This window comes from Zonotrichia albicollis, chromosome 15 (assembly GCF_047830755.1).
Source record: "Zonotrichia albicollis isolate bZonAlb1 chromosome 15, bZonAlb1.hap1, whole genome shotgun sequence".
In the NCBI taxonomy this organism is placed as follows: domain Eukaryota; kingdom Metazoa; phylum Chordata; class Aves; order Passeriformes; family Passerellidae; genus Zonotrichia; species Zonotrichia albicollis.
In genome coordinates, this window is record NC_133833.1 from 16,213,705 (window position 1) to 16,235,340 (window position 21,636).

Here is a 21,636-nt window from a genome sequence, read left to right on the forward strand (position 1 = left end):
GATTTCCCCCCCCCCCTGTTTCTTTCATCCTGTTTTAGGCTAAATGAAAAGGGATGTTTTTAATCCAAACCTGTGTGACACTATGAAAGGATGGAAATAGAAAGTGCTCTCATATGTTCAGTGCCCAGCCCTGACATCTCCCTGGTGATCAAACAGGCAGATCCTGGAAAGCAGCCCACTCCCCATTGTGCTGTTCCCGTGTTCTTCCCAGAGTTCTGATGCCTGGTGTGTGAATTCCCCAGGCACTGCTTGGTAGTACAGGCATTAAAGAGGGGCAAGTGCAGCTGCCTGAGCCTGGCTTGCTGTTCTCTCTCTGCTGTACAAATGTGTCTCCTGCTGACAGGTGAAGCTCTGTAGCACCATGAGCTCTCTGAAGTGCAGGGCTCTGCCTGGTGCTAGGGCAGCACAGCTTGACTTTCAGCTAAAAATCAAAAAAAGGGTTGTGCTCTTAACTCTATTTGACCCAAATTAAATAACAATAAAGACACAGCAGCTTAGGGCAAGGGTTTGGGGGGAGCCTGGCACTGACCCTGAGCCAGAAACAAGCTCAGACCCATGTTGGGATTTCTGCCTTGCTGTCTCCATGGGAGCCGGGGAAGAAACAATCCTGTCTCTTGTCCACACAGCCCTGCCCATCACAGCAAATCCCACTTGTCTCTGGGCACCTGGAGCCAGGCAGAACTGGGGAAGCTCGAGGAGGCAGGGACCAGCTCTTGATCTCCTACACTGCTGCTGCTCCAGGACAACAAAGGGAATCTGCTCTTTGTTCTGAAGCACGGAGAGCTGTGGTGCACATGCTCAGGAGAGAGGAGCTCAGACAATATGCTCTGAAAATGTGGTAGCGAGGCAGACCTGAGCACAACAGAATTAATCTTGTTTGGGAGAAATAGGAGGATAGGATGATAAATTTAATGATGTTTGTGGTTTGTTTTTCTTAAAAAAAACACACCCATGCTGTCTCTGTGTAAATGGAAATGAATGCAGACTGATTCCGAGCAGCAGATGCCATTCCTGGATAAATCAGATCAGTGGCTCTAGCAGAGATTACAGTGATGAATTGGCCAAAGGGCAGTAAATGAATGGTCCAGCAGCATCTCAGGAGATCCTGTGGGATCATCCCTGTGGGGTTTCCCTGGGGGAGGAGGCTGGTGGTGTATGGGAGGAGAGGGCAGGGACTGGGGCTGGTACAAAGGACCCATCTTGTTGTTCTGATTTGTTTTCATTGTTGTACCCTGCATGTTCATGGTGCTGCCTGCTCCTGGCTGCTCTTTGTTGTGGGGTGTGTGTGATGATTTGTTCAGGAAAACACGGGGCTGGAGGCAGGATTTCCTTCCTGGAGGATGGGGAGGGCTCTGTGCTGCTCACAGGTGGACATGAGAGGGTGAGGCAGGTCTGGCAGGCATCCTGTGGCAGGGCTGAGGACAGCTGTGGGCTGTGTGGGCAGGCTGGGAGGAGAAGGCAGGCAGGAGACACCCCAGAGACAGCGGCAGGGACTCAGAGGGAGCTGGGAACAGTGTGAGAATCCATGGCAACTCCAGGGGAGGGAGGAGCAGAGCGTGTGGAGGAGATGCAGAGTTGCCATTTCACAGCCCCCTTCCATGTGTTTGCTCCAATCCCAAATCCCCCTTTGTTAATGCTTCCCAAGGCTGTTGCTAGCCAGGCTTCCCCTCCCTGGCTGAGCACAGCCAATGGTGATGTGATGTTCACTTGGCTTCCCTTGTTTATCAGACAGCATCACAGCTGCCCTGGCTGGCCCAGCCAGCATCCCCCACCACAGACCAGGGGCTTGGGGCTCACAGTGGAGATGCTGCAGCAAGGGAGTGCCAGGAAGGAAAAGAGGGATTTTATTTTTTTTCCCATTCTTTGTTTTGTTTTCATGCAAGAACTTCAAGAGTTGGGCTTGCAGGACTATTAACAGGCTGCCTGTGTGTGCTGGGGCTGGGGATTTTTAACTTGTCAGAGTGACCCCGAGATGAGTTCCAAAGTCTCTTTTCTCAGCCTGGCACTTGAAGAAGGAGTCAGAGCTCTTCATTTCTCAGTCTCAAGGTTGTTTATTGTATCTTATCTATAAAATTCTTTCTCCTGCCCTGCTGAGGTCCATCCAGCAGGACAGTTCCAGGCACTCTGCCTGCCCCCAGGGCAGTGTTATGTCTTTATACTAAAAACTAGATTTACAATATTTACAATTACTTTCCAATACATATCACCTATGTTAGACAGTGAGCTTCTACTCTAAACCATCTAAAAGTGCCAACATCACAGCAGAAGATGGAGGCCAAGAAGAAGAAGCAAAAAGGCTGGACATGCCCAGTTCCCTCCATCTTGCCTCCTAACCCCCATACCAAAAACCCCAAAATCTACTTTTCCACCCTGTGGTAACTTCACTATTATTCTACCTAAAATGCTGTGGCTTGCAGATCTTCATCTAAGGTTGCTAACTTGCTCCATGGGTCATAATCAAAACCACAGGGGCATCTTGGGCTCTGTGCCAGGGTCTCTGAGCCCCCTGGCAGGGTCTTGGCTGCTCAGGACAGCCAGAGGGATATGCTGAGGCTGGGAAGAGGAATAAAGAATGCTTCTTTAAGCTCTCTGGGGTGTTCTTGTGGCTCAAAGCATGCAGGTATAGCCAAGGGGGGGTTTGGGGTGTGATTTTGGGGTGCATGACAGTGACCAGGACACTGACCCCATGTGTGTGTGTCTGGGGGGGACATCCCAGAGCAGCTGGGGCAGAGAGGGAACCACGGACATTCCTGGGCTCACCCAGCTGAAGGACAACTGGCCACAGCTGCAGGCTGTGCCCACATCCTTCCTAAAAATAAATCAAGGCAGGCCCAGGAGCCCCAGGGGTGTCTGGGGGTGTTGTAAACACCGAGGAATTTACTCTGGGAGTTTGTGTGGTGTTGGAGTGGATCCAACAGCAGGTGCTACAGGGCACCAGTGGGGCTGTGCAGATAAACACTGATGGATTTGCCTTCTGCTCATTGATGGAAAAGGTGGAAATGGGCAGATGCCAGGCAGGCCTGCTGGACAGGCTGCAGCTCCTCACTGACAGCAGCAGAGGGAAGTGCCCTGTGGGAAGTTTAGGAAATAATTACAACCCTCACATTGCCATCCCAAACATACCCCCGGGTTGAGCCAGCAGTGGTATTTGCTTTGCCAGGTGTGGTTCCACACATTCTGCAATTCACCCATTCACATTCTGGGTGAATTGTAAAGTTGTAACAGCTTCTGGGCTAAAATTCCTGCTCTTTCTGACTGGGTTGTGTGTGTTTGCCTGTTCAGTGTTGAGTGGTGATTCCTCCACAAGTCCTGAAGCATGTGGAGTGTGGAGCTGCTGTCAGCTGTCTCCCCAAGGCCTGGGGAAGGTGTGAGTGGAGCCCTGCAGCCTGAAAAATCACAGCAGCCTCTGGAATTCTATTTGAGTGCATTGATTTGAAGGAATAGCCCTAATCTAAGTGACAGTGTTCTCCTAAAAGTGAGAGCTGCTGTGCTCAATGTGGGCTGTGACTCTGAGTGCAGGAGGAGTTGTGCCAGTGAAGGAGCTCTGCTCTGAAGGGGATTTCCCCCTGCAAAATCCTTGGGGCTGAACAGCTCAAATCACCAACTTGTGCCACATCCTGGGGAGCCTGGGAGTGAAGTCTTTTTGGGGAGTATTTGGGGTGGTTGTTTGTGTCCAGTGATGAAGCCCACACCAGTCTGTTTTGTGTGGCTTTTGCTCTGCAAACACCTTGGAGGGAACCACAGAAGCCCAGGAAGGGCCAGACTGTTCCATCTGCCAGGTTTGACCTGGTTGTGGAACAGAAAAGATTAGAGACGACTGAGAGCTTCATGGCTTGGGGGGGCTGGAGCGTGTCCAGGGCAGGGAACGGAGCTGGGCAGGGACTGGAGCCCCAGGAGGGGCTGAGGGAGCTGGGCAGGGGCTCAGCCTGGAGCAAAGGAGGCTCAGGGGGCCCTTGTGGCTCTGCACAGCTCCTGCCAGGAGGGGACAGCCAGGGGGTCGGGCTGTGCTCCAGGGAACAGGGACAGGAGGAGGAAAAGGCTTCAATTTGCACCAGGACAGGTTAAAATTGGATATTGAGAAAATTTCTTCACTGGAAGGGCGGTCAGGAATAGGAACAGATACCAGGGCAGTGGTGGGGTCTCTGTCCCTGAGGGGATTTGAAAGCTGTGCAGATGTGGCACTGGGGCCTGGTTGGTGCTGGAGCTGTCAGTGCTGGGTTCATGGCTGGACCCGATGATCTCAGAGGACTTTTCCATCCTGGCAATGCTGGGATTTAATTACGGGGGTTTCCTATCAACCCTACAGACAAAGCACTGCTTTTAAAGGACTGTGAGGCTGCTCAGAGCCTGGCTTTGCTCTGGGCACGGGCTGCAGCCTTGGGGTGCAATTTTGGAGTGGACTTGTGTTGCAGGGCAGGCAGAAACTATTTTGATGCTGGGAGCAGGACTTTTCCCTGGATAACTCCTCTCCTTCCCTCTACTCCTGCAGAGCTGATCTGATTTTGGGATTGGAAGCTGAAGGTTTTTGTAGAGATGTGTCCTGTCCCACCCCACCTTCCCTTCCACAGTCAGGACAGAGCTGTCCTCTCCTCCACCTGTGAGCACTCCTGCTGGCAGGGGCCACCCTTTTGGCTACAAACTACCCAAATCTCAGCAGATTCAGTATTTGGGCTTCTTTCTACATCACACAGCCCTTTTAAACTGAGTATTTCCATCCCTTCTGGACCATTCTGGGCCAATAATCCCTTTATCTGCATTTGTCATGGTCCTTGAAGTCTGAACCCTCCAGATCCTGCCAAGTGGGACAAAAGTCTTTTGTAGAGAAAAGGAAATATCCAGGTGATGGGATGTGCTTCTCACTGTGGAGAGCCCCCAGAATATCAGGGGTTTCATCACCAGTTTTATGTATAGAAAAGCTATTTTAGGTGATTTAACAGGTGCTACGTGTTTTAGTTTAATTTTTCTCCCTCCATCTGCTTCCTGCACAGCTGAGCACGTGCCATGGCCGGCTGCAGAGATGGCTCTGAAAAACAGGCACAACAACCTTTCCAAAGAATGTCCCAAAATATCCTTCCTGGCATGTCTGGGACATGGATGGTGGCAGGATGGCCTGGGGGAAATAATTACTGGTCTGGGCTCTGTCTCCTTCAGGAAGGTTACAAGAGTTCCAGGGAGAGGGAATGATGCCCTGGCCCCATTTTAGGAACATTTTGGGCTTTTGTTCTGCCTTCCTCCAGCAGAGCAGCATCCCAGCAGCTCCACAGGCTGTAAAGGCTCCTCAGGTTTGGGGGGCTGCAAATGCTCCCCCCACTCACAGTTCCTAGCTAACATTTTCAATCTTGGCATCTTTGCAAAGTCGTGATCCTAAAGCTGGGCTTCACCCAGGCTCCCTCAGGCCGTGGAGCTGCTGGGGTGAGCCCAGGGCTGGGGGGGAAGGGCTAGCAGGGACAGGGGACAAGGGAATGGTGGCGCTTCTGCAGCTGATCCTGCTTTTGGGGCTGGGGAGGGTGGGGGGCTGCGGGATGCGGGTGTGGGGAGTGGGACAGAGGGATGCTCACCCTGAGCTGTGTCCCCAGGCACGAGCAGTGTCCCCAGGCTCAGAGCAGTGTCCTCAGGCTCGGGGAAGTGTCCCCATGCTTGGGGATTGTCCCCAGGCTCAGGACAGTGTCCCCAGGTACAGGCAGTGTCCCCAGGCTTGGGGAAGTGTCCCCAGGCACAGGCAGTGTTCCTATGCTTGGGGCAGTGTCCCTGGGTTCAGGGCAGTGTCCTCAGGCTCGGGCAGTGTCCCCTGGCACAGGCAGTGTCCCCAGGGATGGGGCAGTGTCCACCCGAATGGGGCAGTGTCCCCGGGCATGAGGAGTGTCCCCAGGCTCGGGCAGTGTCCCTGGGCACGGGGTTGTGTCCCTGGGATGGGGCAGTGTCCCCAAACATGAGGAGTGTCCCTAGGCATGGGACTGTGTCCGCATGCTCGGGGCAGTGTCCCCATGCTCGGGGCTGTGTCCCCACACGCCTGGAGCACAGCGGAGGCTCAGCACCGGCTCTGCTCCCTGTCACTTGTCACTTTGCCAGCCGGGGAATGTTCAGGCTGAGATTTTCCTGCCGCTGCTGCCTCCGGCTGGAGCCGCGTGTGGGAGGCAGAGGGGGATGGGGAGGAAGCTGGGAGAGAGGAAAGAGAAGAGAAGGGGGATGGGGAGGAAGCTGGGAGGGAGGGAAGAAAAGAGAAGGGGGATGGGGAGGAAGCTGGGAGAGAGGAAAGAGAAGCACAGAGGGATGGAGCAGGGGGACATCCTGCAGTGAGCAGGGGCTGCTCGGGAATGGGGCTGGAGGAAAGGGCTTGGAGATGCCTCTGGCTGGGGAGGGGAGGGCTGGGTGCTGCCGCAGGGGAAAGGGGAGCATCATCCGGGGCTGGCGTGTAAATGGGAGTGAAAGAAGAGGCTGGGAGGAGGAGGAAATCCCAGTCACAGCCCCTTGCCTGGGAACAGCCAGGAGCACGGGCTGGGAGAGGTCCTGGCTGGGAGAGGGCACTGCCACAGGAGCCAGAAAGCCCCAAAAAGAGAGGAGAGAGGATACTGAGGGTGTCCCGGGAAAATCCCCAGCCCAGCACTGCCCACAGCTCGGCACTGCCCACAGCCGTGCCAGGCACCTCGCAGTGCCCTGGGGCACCGAGCTGCCCTCTCCATCCCCCGGGGCTCTGACAGCACTGCTCTGGCACGAATAAACTCTCCCGGTTTGTTGTGGCGCTGCTGTGACTCGTGTTTCCAGCTGCAGAGCAAGGAAAACAATTTTTCAGGAATCCATCGGGCGATTGTGCAAATAAATGTTTGCGAGGCCTTTGGCTGCCATAGTGATGAGCTCCATGGCAACCCCGCAAGGAAATGAATAATTCTGTGCTCGAAGTGGAATAATTTCGGGCTGGAAGTGGAAGATAAAAAGGGACCTGATGGCTGAGGGTGCTGCAAATTAGCTGATGAGCAAAGCACCCAAGTGCCCCCCTGGTGTGGGTGCTTGGCAAGCTCTCAGTACTGGGGCAGTGCTGGGATGCAGCGGGGCTGTGGCAGGGCTGCCAGAAAAGCCTTTTGTCTGGTTATTTCATGAAAATGGAAAACCTTTTGTCTGGTTATTCCATGAACATGGAAAACCTTTTGTCTGGTTATTCCCTGAACATGGAAAGCCTTTTGTCTGGTTACTCCCTGATTTCCATGTAGCCAGGTTTATTGAAGGCAGCCCCAGGTGGTGCAGAGGCTGTGCCTGCCTCTCCTGACACAGCACCTGGCCTGAGCTCCGTGTCCACCACACCCTGAGCCCCTGCAGATGCTGCACCCTGGTTGTGTCTCAAATGTGGCTTTGATTCCTTCTCTCAGTTCTAGCCACGCTGGAAGCATTCCTGAAAATGAAAGCCAGCTCTTTTCTGAGCTTTGAAGTGCAGAGTAGAACTGAACAGAGAGAGAGAGAAAAAAAAAAATCCATCCTATGGGGGATGGGGTTTTAGAAAAACACCCTGTTGAATCAACAGCATTTGTATTAAAACCAGGCAGTCCTTGGAGTATTTCCATAGGAACTGCCCATTCTGGGCAGGCTCCATCCCAGGCTGTGGAGGGTGGGTGGCAGTGCCAGGGGGGCTCTGGGGTGGGTGGCAGTACCAGGGGGGCTCTGGGTGTGCCCACCCCGGGCAGGGCAGCAGGGCAGGGAGGGCTGCTCATTGTGGAGTCAGTGATTCACAGCTGTGACTCACAGCCCCATCCTATAGCTGTGGAAGGCAGCCAGGTCTGGCCATCAGCTGTGTGTGCATTCTCCACTGTGAGAAGTTATTTTTGGATGTTTTTAGATTACAGCCCTTGGTTTTTTTTTTTTTTTTTCTGTGCCTCTGAATTCTGGATGATTGCGCTGCAAGTAATTGAGACACTTGAATTTCCTGCTTAGAGAAGTGAGTTCAATGCCCTTTTTTGTTTTTTCTTTTTTTCTTTTGCAATGCTAAGGCATTTCTAAAATAGCTTTTCTACGTGGTGTCATGAGGAGGAGCAGGCACACAGCTTTGGGGCTCTTTGTGCAAAATTTGGGAACACAGGCTGCACTAAGGGTGAAAAAAAGGACATGGGGGTGTTAGGTTGAACGTGAATCTCCAGTGCACCCTTGCTGTGGTGGAGACTGACTGCTTTTACTGGCCAGGTTGTAGCCAGCAGGACAAGAAGTTGCTCTCAGTTCCCCTGTGGCACTCACAGATCCACACCTGGAGCTTTGTGCCCAATTTTGGGCTCCTCACTGCAACAAAAGCAGGGCCACCAAAATGATCTGAGCGCTGGAGGCCAGGGCAGGGTGGGAGAGGCTGGGGGAGCTCCTTGTGCTTGGAAGGTGGCACCAGGAGCACTGCAGCATCCTTGGGACCCTTCCAGCCCAAACCCTTGTAGATTCTGTGATTTGTGCTCCTCTTCCAGTCTGATTTTGTGATCCCACAGGGAATTAAGGGGAAGTAGGGCTTTGGGTGCCCCCCGAAGTGGAGGGGCTGGTGAGGCTCATGGCAGGAGTTCACATGCTCATCCCTCAGTGAAACCACAAGGAATGAACAGGGTCTGAAGTGCTGCCCATGGTGATGCACAGCCCTCCTTCCCTGGGACACACAGCTCTAAACCCAGAGCTCAGAACAGCCTGAGCACGATCCACATCTCCTGGTACAGCCACCCCCCTCAGGAGGGCTGGGCTCTGCCACTCAGACCCTCCCAGGCTGCAGAGACCACCCAGACCCCTCAGCCCTCCCTGTCCAACCCATTCCTGCCGGGTCTGGTGCCCAGGGGTGCCAGCTCTGCTGGCTGTGCCTTCCTGCAGCCCTGGGGCCAGGGGCTGTGGGCTGGCTGGGGAGCTCAGGGGGTCCTGGTGCAGGTGAATCTCCTGAGCACGGGGTGAGCCTTTCCTTCCTGCATTCCCGCTGCTGCAGGACACAGAGGCTTTGACAGGAGACAGGAGGAATGTCTGTCTGTACAGGGAGCCTGAAGGAGGGGTGGAAGAGGAGGGAGGAGTCTTTTAGGAGATGGAAAATGTGATGCTGGCACTGCCACATCAAAGAGGGAGTTGAACCTGAGCCTCTGATTTCACAGCAGAGTTCAAACCACCGGAATACCACACTTCAAAAAACCCCAAAATGTATTTGATATTAATTGTACTTTCTCTCCCCTATCTCTGGGTACCACCATCATGTCAGGGCAGCTCCAGAGGCAGGATCAGTGGCTGGGTGGCTCAGGGATGGTTCTGAGCAACTTCCCTGAAGCCTGAGAAACCTGGGATCCTCATCTTGCAGCTGGGGTGGGGCAGGAGCTGCTGGGGTTAACGGGAGCCTGAACGGGCTCTGGTTTGCAGTGGAGTTCAGGTTCCTAAGTCCTTTATTGGATCTAGCCCGGGGCTCTATTCCCAGCCTGTTTGTGACATTAACAGGTCACTGCAGCCCCAGGGCTGTCCCCAACTTGTCCTGGCATGGGGAGGGAGGCACAAACACCACGGAGGAACCAATATGGGAGGAGAGCACACCTCACTTCTGTTTTTTGAAACTGTGCCACCACTCCCGGCGTGCAGGAGGGCTGGAAATCGTGCCCGGGATGCCCCAGGACGGGCAGGGATTTCAGGATTCCTGCCGGGACAGTCTCTGCTCCATTAGTGCTCATTTGCATCCCCTAAAGATGAACTGGTGTGAGAGCAGCGCCCTGTGCCCGGCTGGGGAGGCTCAGGCACAGGACACAGAAGGGAAGGTGTTGGGGAAGATGAAACAGGAAAGCCTTATAAATATGATTGTCTGGCAAAAGATTTTGAGAATATAGAAACTATAACCGAGATTGAAATGAAAGCAAGCTTTGAGACACCTCAGTTACTGAACAACTGGCAAACAATGGTGTGGCCAGCTGAAGGTGATCCCCTTGTGATGGAACAACACCCTCTGCTTGCAGGCAGGCCCAAGGGTCAGAGCAGACCCTCCAGCTTGGCAGAAGGGGCCCAAAGAGGAGTTTTTAGGGTTTAAAATGTAACATAGTGGGGTAATGTAATGATTCTTATAGGCTGTATGGAAATGCTATAGGATTTGTATATTGTACCAGATTGGTTAGTGAGAATCAGAATGTTCAACACAGAAGAAGATTTATTGTATTCTAATGGGAACTTTGCTCTCTTACCTCTTTTACTCTCTCCCCCTCTCATCCTCTCTGCCCCTCTGTTCTCTCAGCCTGCTCTGAGCTGTGTCTTGCAGCTCCCAGCAGGGCCCTGCACCCAGGCCCTTTGCAATAAACCCCAAGTTCCTGACCTGGCTGCAGAGATCTCTCATCTCCATCTGTCCCAACCGTGCTAGCCCACCATGCTCCTACAGCAGGGACAGTGCTGTGGTCCTGGCTCAGGTTCTGCACATGTTTGGATGAGTTGCTTTAGACCAGATTTTGTGCAGAGCACCTGGGAGTGTCTGCACAGCATCCTTACAGATAGATATCGTGTTTCAAAGGCAGTTTGAGCTTATATTCAGAATTCCAGAATGTTTGGGTTGGAAAGGACCTCACAGCCCATCCCATCCCACCCCTGCCATGGCAGGGGACACCTCCCACCATCCCAGGCTGCTCCCAGCCCCAATGTCCAACCTAACCTTGGGCCCTGCCAGGGATCCAGGCACAGCCCTAGCTGCTTTGGGCACCCTGTGCATGGGGCTGGATTTCACAGGGATGCTGAAAGCTCATGAGCATTCAAGGCTTCTCTCCTTGCTGGGCTTTGGTGCAGCTACAAGGTCACCGTGGCTAGTACAACCTTCAAGAACAGTGCCTGTGGGTCCATCCCCATTCCAAAATGCCCATCTTGAGCCTGTTCTGTGTGTGAGGGCACAGGTGGAGAGGGCACTCAGGCAGGGGATGCTCAGCAGGGCGTGAAGAGCCCATCTGGTGCCCAGCACGTGGCACTGAGCTGGCACTGGCCGTGCCCGCGCTGGCAGGGGCAGTGTGCAGGGGGCTGAGAGCTCGGGCACAGGGATGGCACAGGGACACCCCAGAGCAGGACTGGGCAGGGATACAGGGGCTGGGCAGGAATTCAGGGGCTGGGCAGGGATCTATCTGGGGTCTGAGCAGGCTTTTGGGGTCTGAGCAAGGTATTGGGGTCTGAGCAGAATGTTGGGGTCTGAGCAGTGTGAGGGTCTGAGCAGTGCTGGGGTCAAACAGGCTGTAGTGGTCTGAGCAGGGTTTTGGGTCTGGGCAGGGTTTTGCGGTCTGAGCAATGTTGGGGTCTGAGCAGGGCATTGAGGTGTGAGCAATGTTGGGGTCTGAGAAGAGTATTTGGGTCTGAGCAGGCTATTTGGGTCTCAACAGGGTTTTGGAGTCTGAGCAGGGCATTGGGGTTTGAGCAGAGTTTTGGGGTCTGAGCACACTGTTGGGGTCTGAGCAGAGTTTTGGGGTCTGGCAGCTCCTGGGTATAAGGGCTGGGAGCACAGGGGTGGAGGAGGCAACTCCATGCCTTGTAGCATTGTGGGTTGAACCCTTTCCTGGGAAATGGGGTGAGGTCCTTTCATGGGAAGGGCTTTCTAACCCCCCATCCTCCCCTGTCTCACTTCAGGAGAGCTCCCAGGGCAGCCCCCATCCCAGGGGAGCCAGCACACAGCCAAGGGGTGTAAGAGCCTGAATGAGAGATGTGGGACTCCAGGGGCTCTCCAGAATGCAGTTTATTCCATCCAAGGTGTCACAGCAGTCCGGAGTCATGGGTGACAGAGCTGTGCCTACAGCTGTCAGCTCCAGCTGCAGGCAGGCCTGGAGACCCTTTGTTTTTGGTTACAATGCATTATATACTCTTCTTTGCTGAGCATCTTAATACAGCAGAACCAATATATACCTTATATACCTTATATATATACCTATATATACCTTAAATATATACCTATACCTTAACTTTTACCTATAGCCTATCATAACTCTTGTAATTACCATATTCGTGTTGCTGTTCTCCAATCACTAAAAGTCAGTACATTACAGTTTAAGCTAGAAGTTGTTTTTCAGTTTTCTTGCAGTGGAAAATTCTGAGACCTTTTTTCTACTTGCCACATCAGCAGGCTTGTTTGCCTGTGCTTTCTACTTGGTAAAAACATCTTCTTGTTTGAGGTGGGTTTATCCTTTGCTCTAAGCCATAAAAACCCCTTCTAACTAACACACCCTTTGCCTCCATGGTTATCCACTAAGACTGGCTCAGCAATTCTTTTCTTCTATATCAAAACTTGCTTCCATCTCTATTCCTTCTTCAGATTCTACATTTTAAAATCTTTCTGCCAAGCACACACATCTGTGAGACTTTCTTGTCCAACTTTCATCCTTCCCAACAGAGGGGTAAATCCTGGCATTCCAAGGGGTAAATCCTGGCACTCCAATGGACGGAAAGGGCTGTGGGTGGTCAGAGCAGGGACTGGAGAGGAGACAATGGTGATCTGAGTGGTGGGGTCATTTGGGGACAGAGCAGAGGGGACCCCAGGAAGCTGGTGAGATGTTGAGGAAGTGTGGGGGCTCTGGAGGGGCTCTGGGAGCGCAGCCCTGAGCAGTGAGCAGTGGCTGAGCACAGCTGACACCTGGCAGACATGAAAGCCAGGCTTGTTACCCTGCACAGAGTGCTGATTGTGGCCTTGGCCACAAAACCTCCTCAGCCAAAGTCTCTCAGCATCCCCTGAGCTCTGCCAGGCTGATCTGTGGTGCTCAGCACCCCCACCAGCCAAGGAGAGCCAATGGAGATGCTCAGATGCTCCCTGCTCTCCTCTCCCTGCTGCTCCAGCCTCCCCAGGACTGAGCTTGGACTCTTTTCAGAGCAGATTCTGTGGTGCCAAGCAGCTGCTCTGTGCTGACCCAAATTCCCTCCACACTGTGGGGTTTTCTCACCCTCCATCACATGAATGAAGCTGCAGAGTGGAGTTGTAACCTGAAAGAGCTTGAGAGGTGTCACAGCATCTTTTATGGAAAATCCTTTCCTTAGGATTTTTCTTCCTGAGAAGCTGAGAGGCCTCAGGAACAAAATGTAAACAATGGTTATCTGCTGCTGTGGAATGCAACAGGTCCATCTGTGATTGGCCCATGTTGGATGTTTGTATTTAATGGCCAATCACAGTCAGCTGGCTCGGACTCTCTGAGCCACAAGCTTTTGTTTTCATTCTTTCCTATTCTATTCTTAGCCAGCCTTCTGATGAAATCCTTTCTTCTATTATTTTAGTATAGTTTTAATATAATATATATCATAAAATAATAAATCAGCCTTGTGAAACATGGAGTCAGATCCTCATCTCTTCCCTCAATCTGAGACCCCTGTGAACACCATCACAGAGAGGGGCATCCACTCACAGCCTGCAGAAGGGCAGAGGACCTCGTCCTACAAGGGTGGATTTGCACCTCTGGGGCTTTGGGACTGTTTTTATGATATGACAGTGTAATTTTGGCAATGGATGACATTATATCCCATGGCAGCGGGTTGGAAATAGATCATCTTCACGTATTCTGATCCAAGCCATTCTGTGATTCCACATTGGTGGGGTTTTGAGGAGATGAAATGCTTGGATGTGGCCTCTGAGAGCAGCAGGAGTTAGGAAGGTGTTTCTGGATGCACCATGGAGTCCCCAGGTGCTTTTGGTGGTTATTCTTCAATAGGGTGAAGGATGGACACTCTAAAAGGGCCTTGGCCCCTGAGTACTGTTTATGGGAGGATCTAAAGCATGCACTGGTCCAGCCCACTGCTCCTGACTGAACTGGAGTAACTTGGTGTTTGTTTTCTTTTCCCACAGCTCCCAAAATGGAGAGGAAGCTGGAGCCTGGCCCAACAACCAGTTTGACACAGAGATGCTCCAAGCCATGATCCTGGCTTCAGCCAATGGTTGGTGTCCATCACTCCTGGGAAAACCCTGACTCCTGCTCTGGGGGGACCTGGGGTCATGCTGGTAGAGGAGATCCTGTGGGACTGATTCATCTGGGTTAGCCTGCAAAAGTTCTGCTGCAACAGATCCCAGAGCTGGTGGAAAAGCACTGATGTTCCTGCAGAAAGAGGAATCAGGAGGGATCCAGAGGGAAAAGCACTGATATCCCTGCAGAGAGGGATCAGGAAGGATCTAGGTGGAAAATGAGTGATGTCCCTGCAGAGAAAGGGGTCAGAAGGGTTCCAGAGGGAAAATGACTGATGTCCCTGCAGAGAGAGGGGTCAGGAGGGATCTAAGTGGAAAAGCACTGATCTCTCTGCAGAGAGAGGGGTCAGGAAAGATCCAGGCAGAGGAGACATCTGGTTCCTGTACACAGGGACATTTCTTCCACCCAAACTCTGTGCTTTGTACTGAAACACCACCTGGCTGTGCTGGGGTTGTGTTACTGAAAGAGCCAGTCTGGAGATGATGTTTTATGGACTGCTTGGTTCCAAAAAGGCACAGTAAATTAAAGTTGCTGTGAGGTGAGGAGGAGGGAAGGCTGGAAGTTGTGTGTGGCTGGACCAAGGGAAACAGAGAATGCTTGGCTCAGTATTCCCAACAAACCTTGTGTGCAGAGGAGCTCCTTGAGCCCCTCTGCTGAGCTCACCAACGTTTCCTCCCCTGGCTGCTGCTGCCTCCTTGCAGTTGTACTCACAGGAGGGTGGTTTGGGGTCGTTTGGGATTGGTTTGCTCTGGTTTGTGGCTGTGCAGAAGCCTTGGGCAGGGAGGGATGTTCCCACGCAGCCACAGCCTCCATGGCTTTGTGTAAAACCAGGACAATTACCATTCTGTGCAGCACTATGGATAAAGAGCCTGCTTTTCATAGAGCCTTTATTTATAAATACCTTCAAGTCTTTACCCCCCCCTTGATTTAAAAATAGAAGCACAGCCATAAAACCCTGTGCAAAATGCTTAGGATGTTTCCTTTGAGCTGTTGGGAGGGAAGGAATCCGAGGGAGGAGGAATGGCTTTGGTGTTGCTTTCTTGGAAAGCTGCTGCAGCTGAGCTTTGCTGCTCTGCAGACACCAGGAGACAGCAGCTGGGCTGGGGAGGGGGACGAGGTCTGGGGCAAGGGGGCTGTTTACACTCCAGAGAAAGAAACAATGTGAAAATGTGTCTTTGCTCTGAAAAACGAGCATGGAAAAACAGCCCTTGGGCTTGCATGTGGTTATCATCACCCCGTGTCTCCAGATCCGGTTTCCTTGCTGGTAAATAAAGCTGTTTTTCTGGCTGCTGCTCCAGCAATCCCCAGGATCAGAGCTAAGCGGGTCCCTTCCAGGTTAAGCACCGACTTTGATGGAGCCCCGGGCCCATTTGCAGCAAATCTCCCCAATCCACAGCGCCGGCCTCTCCCAGGGCTCGGGTCTGCCCTGGGGCTGATGGAAATCAAATCCCCCTGCAGATAATGGCTGTGCCTTATCCATCCTGCTCGGGCCTTTCTGTGCTGGCTGTGTGCATGGGCACCCAGCAGCAGTTTTTCCCCCAGCACAGCGTTTTCGTGTCACCCTGGCTCTCTGTCCCCTTTCTGCTCTCTCTTTAAGCCAATACTGTTGATTGGAGCAGGCTTTGATTAGGGGCAGCGCTAATTGCCCATTAAGCTTTGTGTTACCCATCCCTGGTGTGATTTCCTGGCCATTTAAATAATCCTTATGTTTCACTGTCACCCACTGAGCTCAGTTTGAGCCCCGGGGTGACAGGGGGGTCACAGTGATGCCCTGCATGCATCCTCACCCTGGCCCAGGGGTTTTCCTTGGCTTCAGCAGAGGCAGCGCTGGCCCTGCCTGCACCATCCAGTCCTGTGAGGATTAAATCCCTTCCCCAATGGTTAAATTGCCATCACAGAGTATCTGGGGACCTGATTTCCCCCCCAGGGCTGTGACCTTGCTGTAGGGTTCTGTCTCTCTTCCCAGCCATCCTTCCTCTGGCTCTTCCTGCCTTGCAGCTGGGAGCAGAATGAAAAACCAGTTTGGAACGATCTGAATGGGCAGAGGCAGCTGCTGGGACAGCCCAAGGAGCGCAGATGCTCCAGGACCCCAGACTCTCAAGGACAGACATCCTGTCCTTAAAATACTCTGGCTCCAGGGAGAATTTAGAGAGGTGCCATGGGGTGGTGGGAGAGCAGAAAGGGAAGGTCCTTGTGCCCCCAGGCAGGGGCAGACACGCTATATTGGGTGCCCTGAAAGCCCCACCAGCAGCTGCAGCAGCACCTGCTCTGGGGCTGCCCCGGGGGCGATGGAGCCACTCCTGCTTATTTTTGCCAGAGCCCAAATTCTTGTTTTCGTCCTCAGGACCGTTTGGGATAATAACAGGCTGCTGGTAGAGGCTGAGCATGACCTTTCCAGCAATGAGAGCTCAAGTGCTTTGCTTGGCAAGAGCACCTCGGTGCCCATTTATAACCTTCCATTGTTCCTGTTCTCTCTTCTTTTTAGCCTTAATGTCAGTGTTACCTAGAAACAGCCGGTCACCCTTACCCATGGCAGGCTGGGAACTTCACCAGCGCCTTTTCTTCCTGCTGGAAGCTGTGCTGAGACTGCAAATTAATTCATGGGGATTGGGTGGTGCTGGCACCCCCAGCCCTTCACTGCTCTGAGCCCTGGGGTGGCCCCAGAGGGACTCAGGGCAGCAAAACCCAGGGAGGAGAAGGTGCCCGAGTGCACCCAGCCTCTGACTGGGCTGGGACAGCCCAGAGAAAACAATTCTTCCATGGCTGGGAGCTGTAGTCTGTCAGAGTTCAGACGGAGACCAGACAAAGCACTGCACTCCATTTTCAGAAGGCTTCAGACCTGTTTTTATTATAGCCTGGATCCTTTTTATACATTCTTACAAAACTCCTAAGTTTGCACTTTACTTATTGGTCACAAGAGACAAACAAAGTGCTCATTGGGACAGGCAGTGACAGGTTTCTCTTATTTCTCCTTCTTTCTTTCTTGGTTTCTATGTCAATGACCTTGGTAGGAAATTCTTTCAGGGGTAAACATGGATCCTCTTATCAAACTCCTCTCTGGGTCACAGAAGTTGTTGTAAAACCTCTTCACAGTAGTCCACCTGTGGCCCCAGCACATCTCCAGTCATCCCATCCCTCGGGGGTCATTTCTAACACCTCCATGGCTGTGGCCTTGGGGTGGTTGCTAATGAAATAAACTGCTGCTCAGGCGAGTGAGGATTAGCAATAAATATAACTAATACAGACACATCCCCCCAGCACAAGGTCCTGCAAGCCCTGCTGGGTCTGGAACCCGTTTCATGGGGACTGTGGAAGAATTCTGCTGTGGGGAATGCTTCCAGAGCAGGAAGTGAAAGGCATTTCCCTGTTTGCACCCCACAGCCCTGCCCCAGTGCACAATATCACTCTTGTTTTCAGCCTCGCTGTGTTTTCCTCCCTGCCCGCTCCAGCAGAGCAGCTGCAGCTTCTCAAACTGCAGTTGCTTCATCCTTCCGACCCCTGCAAAGGGAATGTGTACACAGCCATATTTCAGGGGATGTGGGATGTGCTCCAGCTTTTTGTCCAGCTTTCTGGCTGGCTCAGCCACCTCCATCTGCTCAGGGGAAAGCAGAGGCAGCACAGAGGCAGCACAGAGCTGGTCTGGAGTGAGGAGAAACGCGAGGGGACCCAGCCCACCGCCTCTGCTCGTTGTTTTTCTTTGTTCCCACAATCTCTCTGCCTCTGGAAGGAGGGAGCAGCAGCCCTGGGCTCTGCCTTGGACCCTTTGGGTGCCCTGGCTGGGTGTCCCCATCCTGGCTGGGTGTCCCCATCCTTCAGGAGAGCCTGGCCCCAGCCATGAGGCAGTTAAAGGCTGAGATGGGAGCCACAGTCTCTGAGACAAAGGCTGAATTTCAGCAAACCATTTCAGGAGGATCCCACCCTGAGCCGTGTACAGGCAGCTGCACTGGAGCAGATCGTGCATGGCAACAGCATCACTCATTCCTGCCATCCCCCCGTGCTCGTTCTCCCCCTGCCCCCGTGCATCCCCCCGTCTCCATCTGCTCTCCAGCATCCCGGGGGGCCCCGTGCCCCTCCCCACTGCTCGCTCGCTCCGTGCTGGAGCTTTGCATAGCGACAGGGATGAGTTCGCCTTCCCCTCCCCCTGCTCGCCGATCTGGACCATCAGACACGCTCTGGCATTGATTTCCTTCGTGCTCGGCTTCCTAGAGCCATTTTGTGGTATTGCAGGGGAGGGGTTCTCTTTCTCCTCTCCCGTGTCCTGCTCCCTGAATAAACCTGGCTGCCGAAAAATACCGCGGGCAGGGTTTTAAATGCGGCGGAAAAATAAATAAATATCGGATTTCCTTTAATGCATCGCTAATGGTGCGACTGCACAATATGTTTGTAATGGGCAGTTTCAGGGGGGGTGTGTTCTGTGGGGAGCTGAAAGGTGATGTTGGTTTGGGTTTGACACCCTGTGGGGCTGTTGGGGCTGTTGGGGTGGGGATCTGTGCCAGGCTGCCCTGTGGGGAGCTGAAGGTGATGTTGGTTTGGGTTTGGCACCCTGTGGGGCTGTTGGGGTGGGGGTCTGTGCCAGGCTGCCCTGTGGGGAGCTGAAGGATGATGTTGGTTTGGGTTTCACACCCTGTGGGGGTGCTGGGGTTTGGTGTAGGGATCTCCAGCTGGCTTTAACATCCTGCCCTTCTCTGTGCCCGGTCTGTGCCAGGCTGCCCTGTGGGGAGCTGAAGGTGATGTTGGTTTGGGTTTGACACTCTATAGGGCTGCTGAGTTTTGGGGTGGGGAGCTGAAGGTGATGTTGGTTTGGGTTTGACAGCCTGTGGGGCTGCTGGGGTTTGGTGTAGGGGTCTCCAGCTGGCTTTAACATCCTGCCCTTCTCTTTCCCCCCTTGCCCGGCGTTCCCCACAGAAGCTGCTGACGGTAACTCGACCCTGGGCGGCGGCAATGGCACGATGGGGCTGAGCGCCCGCTACGGCCCGCAGTTCACCCTGCAGCACGTCCCCGACTACCGGCAGAACGTGTACATCCCGGGCAGCAACGCCACCCTCACCAACGCCGCCGGCAAGCGCGACGCCAAGAACGCCGCCCCCGCCGGGGGCAACAAGAAGAAATCCGGGAAGAAGGAGAAGAAGTAGTGAAGAAGAAAAAGGAGACCTTAGAGCTACAGGGCAGCCGGCTCCAGCACTCCCCCAAAACCACAGCCAAGGCCGGAGGACGAATGTGAATTTTTTTTGTGGTGCAAAAGTAGGAAATGCTGCGAATGTATCTCGTCATCATCAGGGCTGAGAGCAGGGGCTCGCTGCTCTCAGGTCTCATGATGAAAACCAATCCGGAATCTAAACCCAACACAAACAAGTGCCCTGTGAATAATGTTTTATACAATCCCTCGGGTATTAGAATATGCAAGGGCGGAAGGTCTTTTGCCATGTCTTTGGATCCAATTTGCTCCCAGGTAGTCCAAGAAAGGCACAAGGCTTGTACTCGGCTTTGCCCAGTGTAAATAATTTTAATGTGGATCTTTTAATTTATAGCCCTTCAGCTCTTTTTTGGAAAGGAAAAGGAAGTTCTTAGCTTAAAGCCCATTCTCCAATTCTTTGCTGTTAAATTTTCCATTCTTAAAATTCACCCCCAGTCAATGATAGCGATGGATTTTGGAATTTGGAAGTTGGTAGGGAGTGCTTCAGTTCCTGCTTACCTGTCATCTGAAAAAAAAAAAAAAAGTGTTTATATTGCATGAGTCAAAGGGAATATGGCAAAGCTGCATCCTAAGCATTTTTAATTTTTTTAAAGTGTAACCACTAATGGCCTGAAATATGATAAGGAAAAAAGCCCTCCAGCTGTGTGAGAGTCAGGGAATTCCATGAGGAGCATGCCGAGGTGTGCGGCAGCTGCCCCGGCGGTTCTAGGGGTCTCCGAAGAGCAGACACATCTCAAACCTTCTTTGCAGTAAATATTTATATGTACAGTTGATGTTCTTATGGAATTAAGGCTAAGAGAGCCTCGCTCCCCCGCGGCCAGGCCTGGCCAGGTCCCCCAGGGACACAGGGACGGGGTTTCACTGTCTGCACACGGTGTCTGCATGCACGTCCCTCTCCTCACACCTGCACTAGCGCCGTAGCTCCACGGACCCGCACAGTCCTCGCATGCCCACGTGGTGTGAACGCGCCGGCAGCCGCCCGGGCTGCCCTGGGGAAGGGGTGGGAGGGGGTGGGATGGCTCAGGCGGGCTGGGGAAACTCAATATTGCTTCTAGTTCGGTTCTTTGGGGCGGTCGGGCGGTTCTGGGGGTCTCGCCCAAAGGGTGGGATCCGCGGAGCTGCCGGTGCATGGCTTTGGTGCAGAGTTGGTGGCTGAGTAAGTGATGGTTGTTTTGGTGGTGTTTGGGGACCAGATCTAGACAAGGAACGCAAGAGCAGGGGTGATGCTGCAAAATGGGGGCAGTGACTGGGGAGTGGCACATGGGGCCCTGCGGGGCCAGCCTGGAGGAGGAGGTGACGCTCCCACTGGCTTTGGGCTTTGTATCCTGCAGGGAGAATGCAAGGATGAGGATTAGAGTTTCTCCATGTGCCCATCACCAGAGCACCAGGCCAGCTTCCCATAGCAAAGCAGCTCTGAGCCCCCGGGAGAGGCAGATGGGGGCTTTGTGTAGCCAGAGCCAGGAGAGGAGCTGTGGGGTGGCCCGGAAGGGGCCACACCGAGTTTCCCAAGGGGGGTTGTGTTGTTTTTTTCCTTTTTTAATCACTAACACGTAACTCACCCGAGCAGACCCAGCCCTTTCAGCCAGGCTCTCCCCACCCCTGCCCCCTCCCCAAACAGGGCAGCAGGAGCATCCTCCGTGTTCCATCCAGATCCAGCCACCTCCGGCGCTGGCTGCACTGGGAGCGGTTCCCACCCTGTCCCCTGCAGCTGCCACCTGCCCCCCCTCTAGAAATGCTGTAGCTGAATCGTAGTCTTTATATTTTCTTTTTAATCTGCAAATCTGAGGTAGCGTAGTGAGTGTCGTGTATTTAGTGGCGTGTTATTTTTAATTGCAGTAACTAACTTGTGGACATCAGTATTTTCAATTTTCTCTGTATCTTCTTTCCATGTGGTCTGTGCTCCGAGTGTGCGTGAAATGAAACACGTTTGCCCTTTCAATGTGTCTAATATTGAATTATACTTATATATTATATATATGCTTATATCCTTCTTATACCCATATAGACCAATGTCGATGTGTTACACGCAAGTTTTATACTCTAATATTTATATTGCTTTTTTTCTTTGGGAAAAAAAAATAATAAAATGGTTTCTTCTGAATGAATGGTGCTTATTCTGGTGGGGAAAGGGAGGCACAGGTGGGGTCTGGCTGACAGGGGGTCGTTCAGCCTGTTTGGCTCCAGCACTGGGGATGCTCTAGGGGCACCCCTAGTCTTGTGCCCCCAGGCCTGCTCTGGTGGCACCCCCATCCTGTGGTCACCCAGGCCTTTGAGTGGAGCATGACCTGGCTGTGGATCATGACTGAGGACGTGATGGGGTCGGTAGCTGCAGCCCCAAGAGGCTCCAGCTGCCCCTCTCCATCCCTGCAGGGATCTGGTCACTGTTGCCCAGTCCTGGAGGATCTGGAGTACCAGACCCAGCTGGGATTGCATCACCCTTCCCCATCCTCAGCAGGAATCCACTCTCCTTTCTCCAGCCCTGGTCTGATTTGCTTTTCCCCGTCTCTGCCCTTGGGGACAGTGGGTGGGAGGGCACTCAGATATTGTCACTGGAGCTCCCTGGCCAAGACA

The 21,636-nt window shown here is 53.2% G+C and overlaps 1 protein-coding gene across 1 annotated transcript in view; it reads left to right on the plus strand.

Moving 5' to 3' along the window:
* LOC102068481 (uncharacterized) overlaps window positions 1-21,166 on the plus strand; it is a 126,555-nt gene extending 105,389 nt beyond the window's left edge. Inside the window, exons 6-7 of the mRNA XM_074552481.1 lie at window positions 13,757-13,845; window positions 18,777-21,166. Of these exons, the coding sequence (XP_074408582.1) occupies window positions 13,757-13,845; window positions 18,777-19,003 (316 nt within the window). The 3' untranslated portion in view covers window positions 19,004-21,166. The remainder of the gene's footprint in view (window positions 1-13,756; window positions 13,846-18,776) is intronic.
* The last annotated feature ends 470 nt before the right edge of the window (window positions 21,167-21,636 follow it).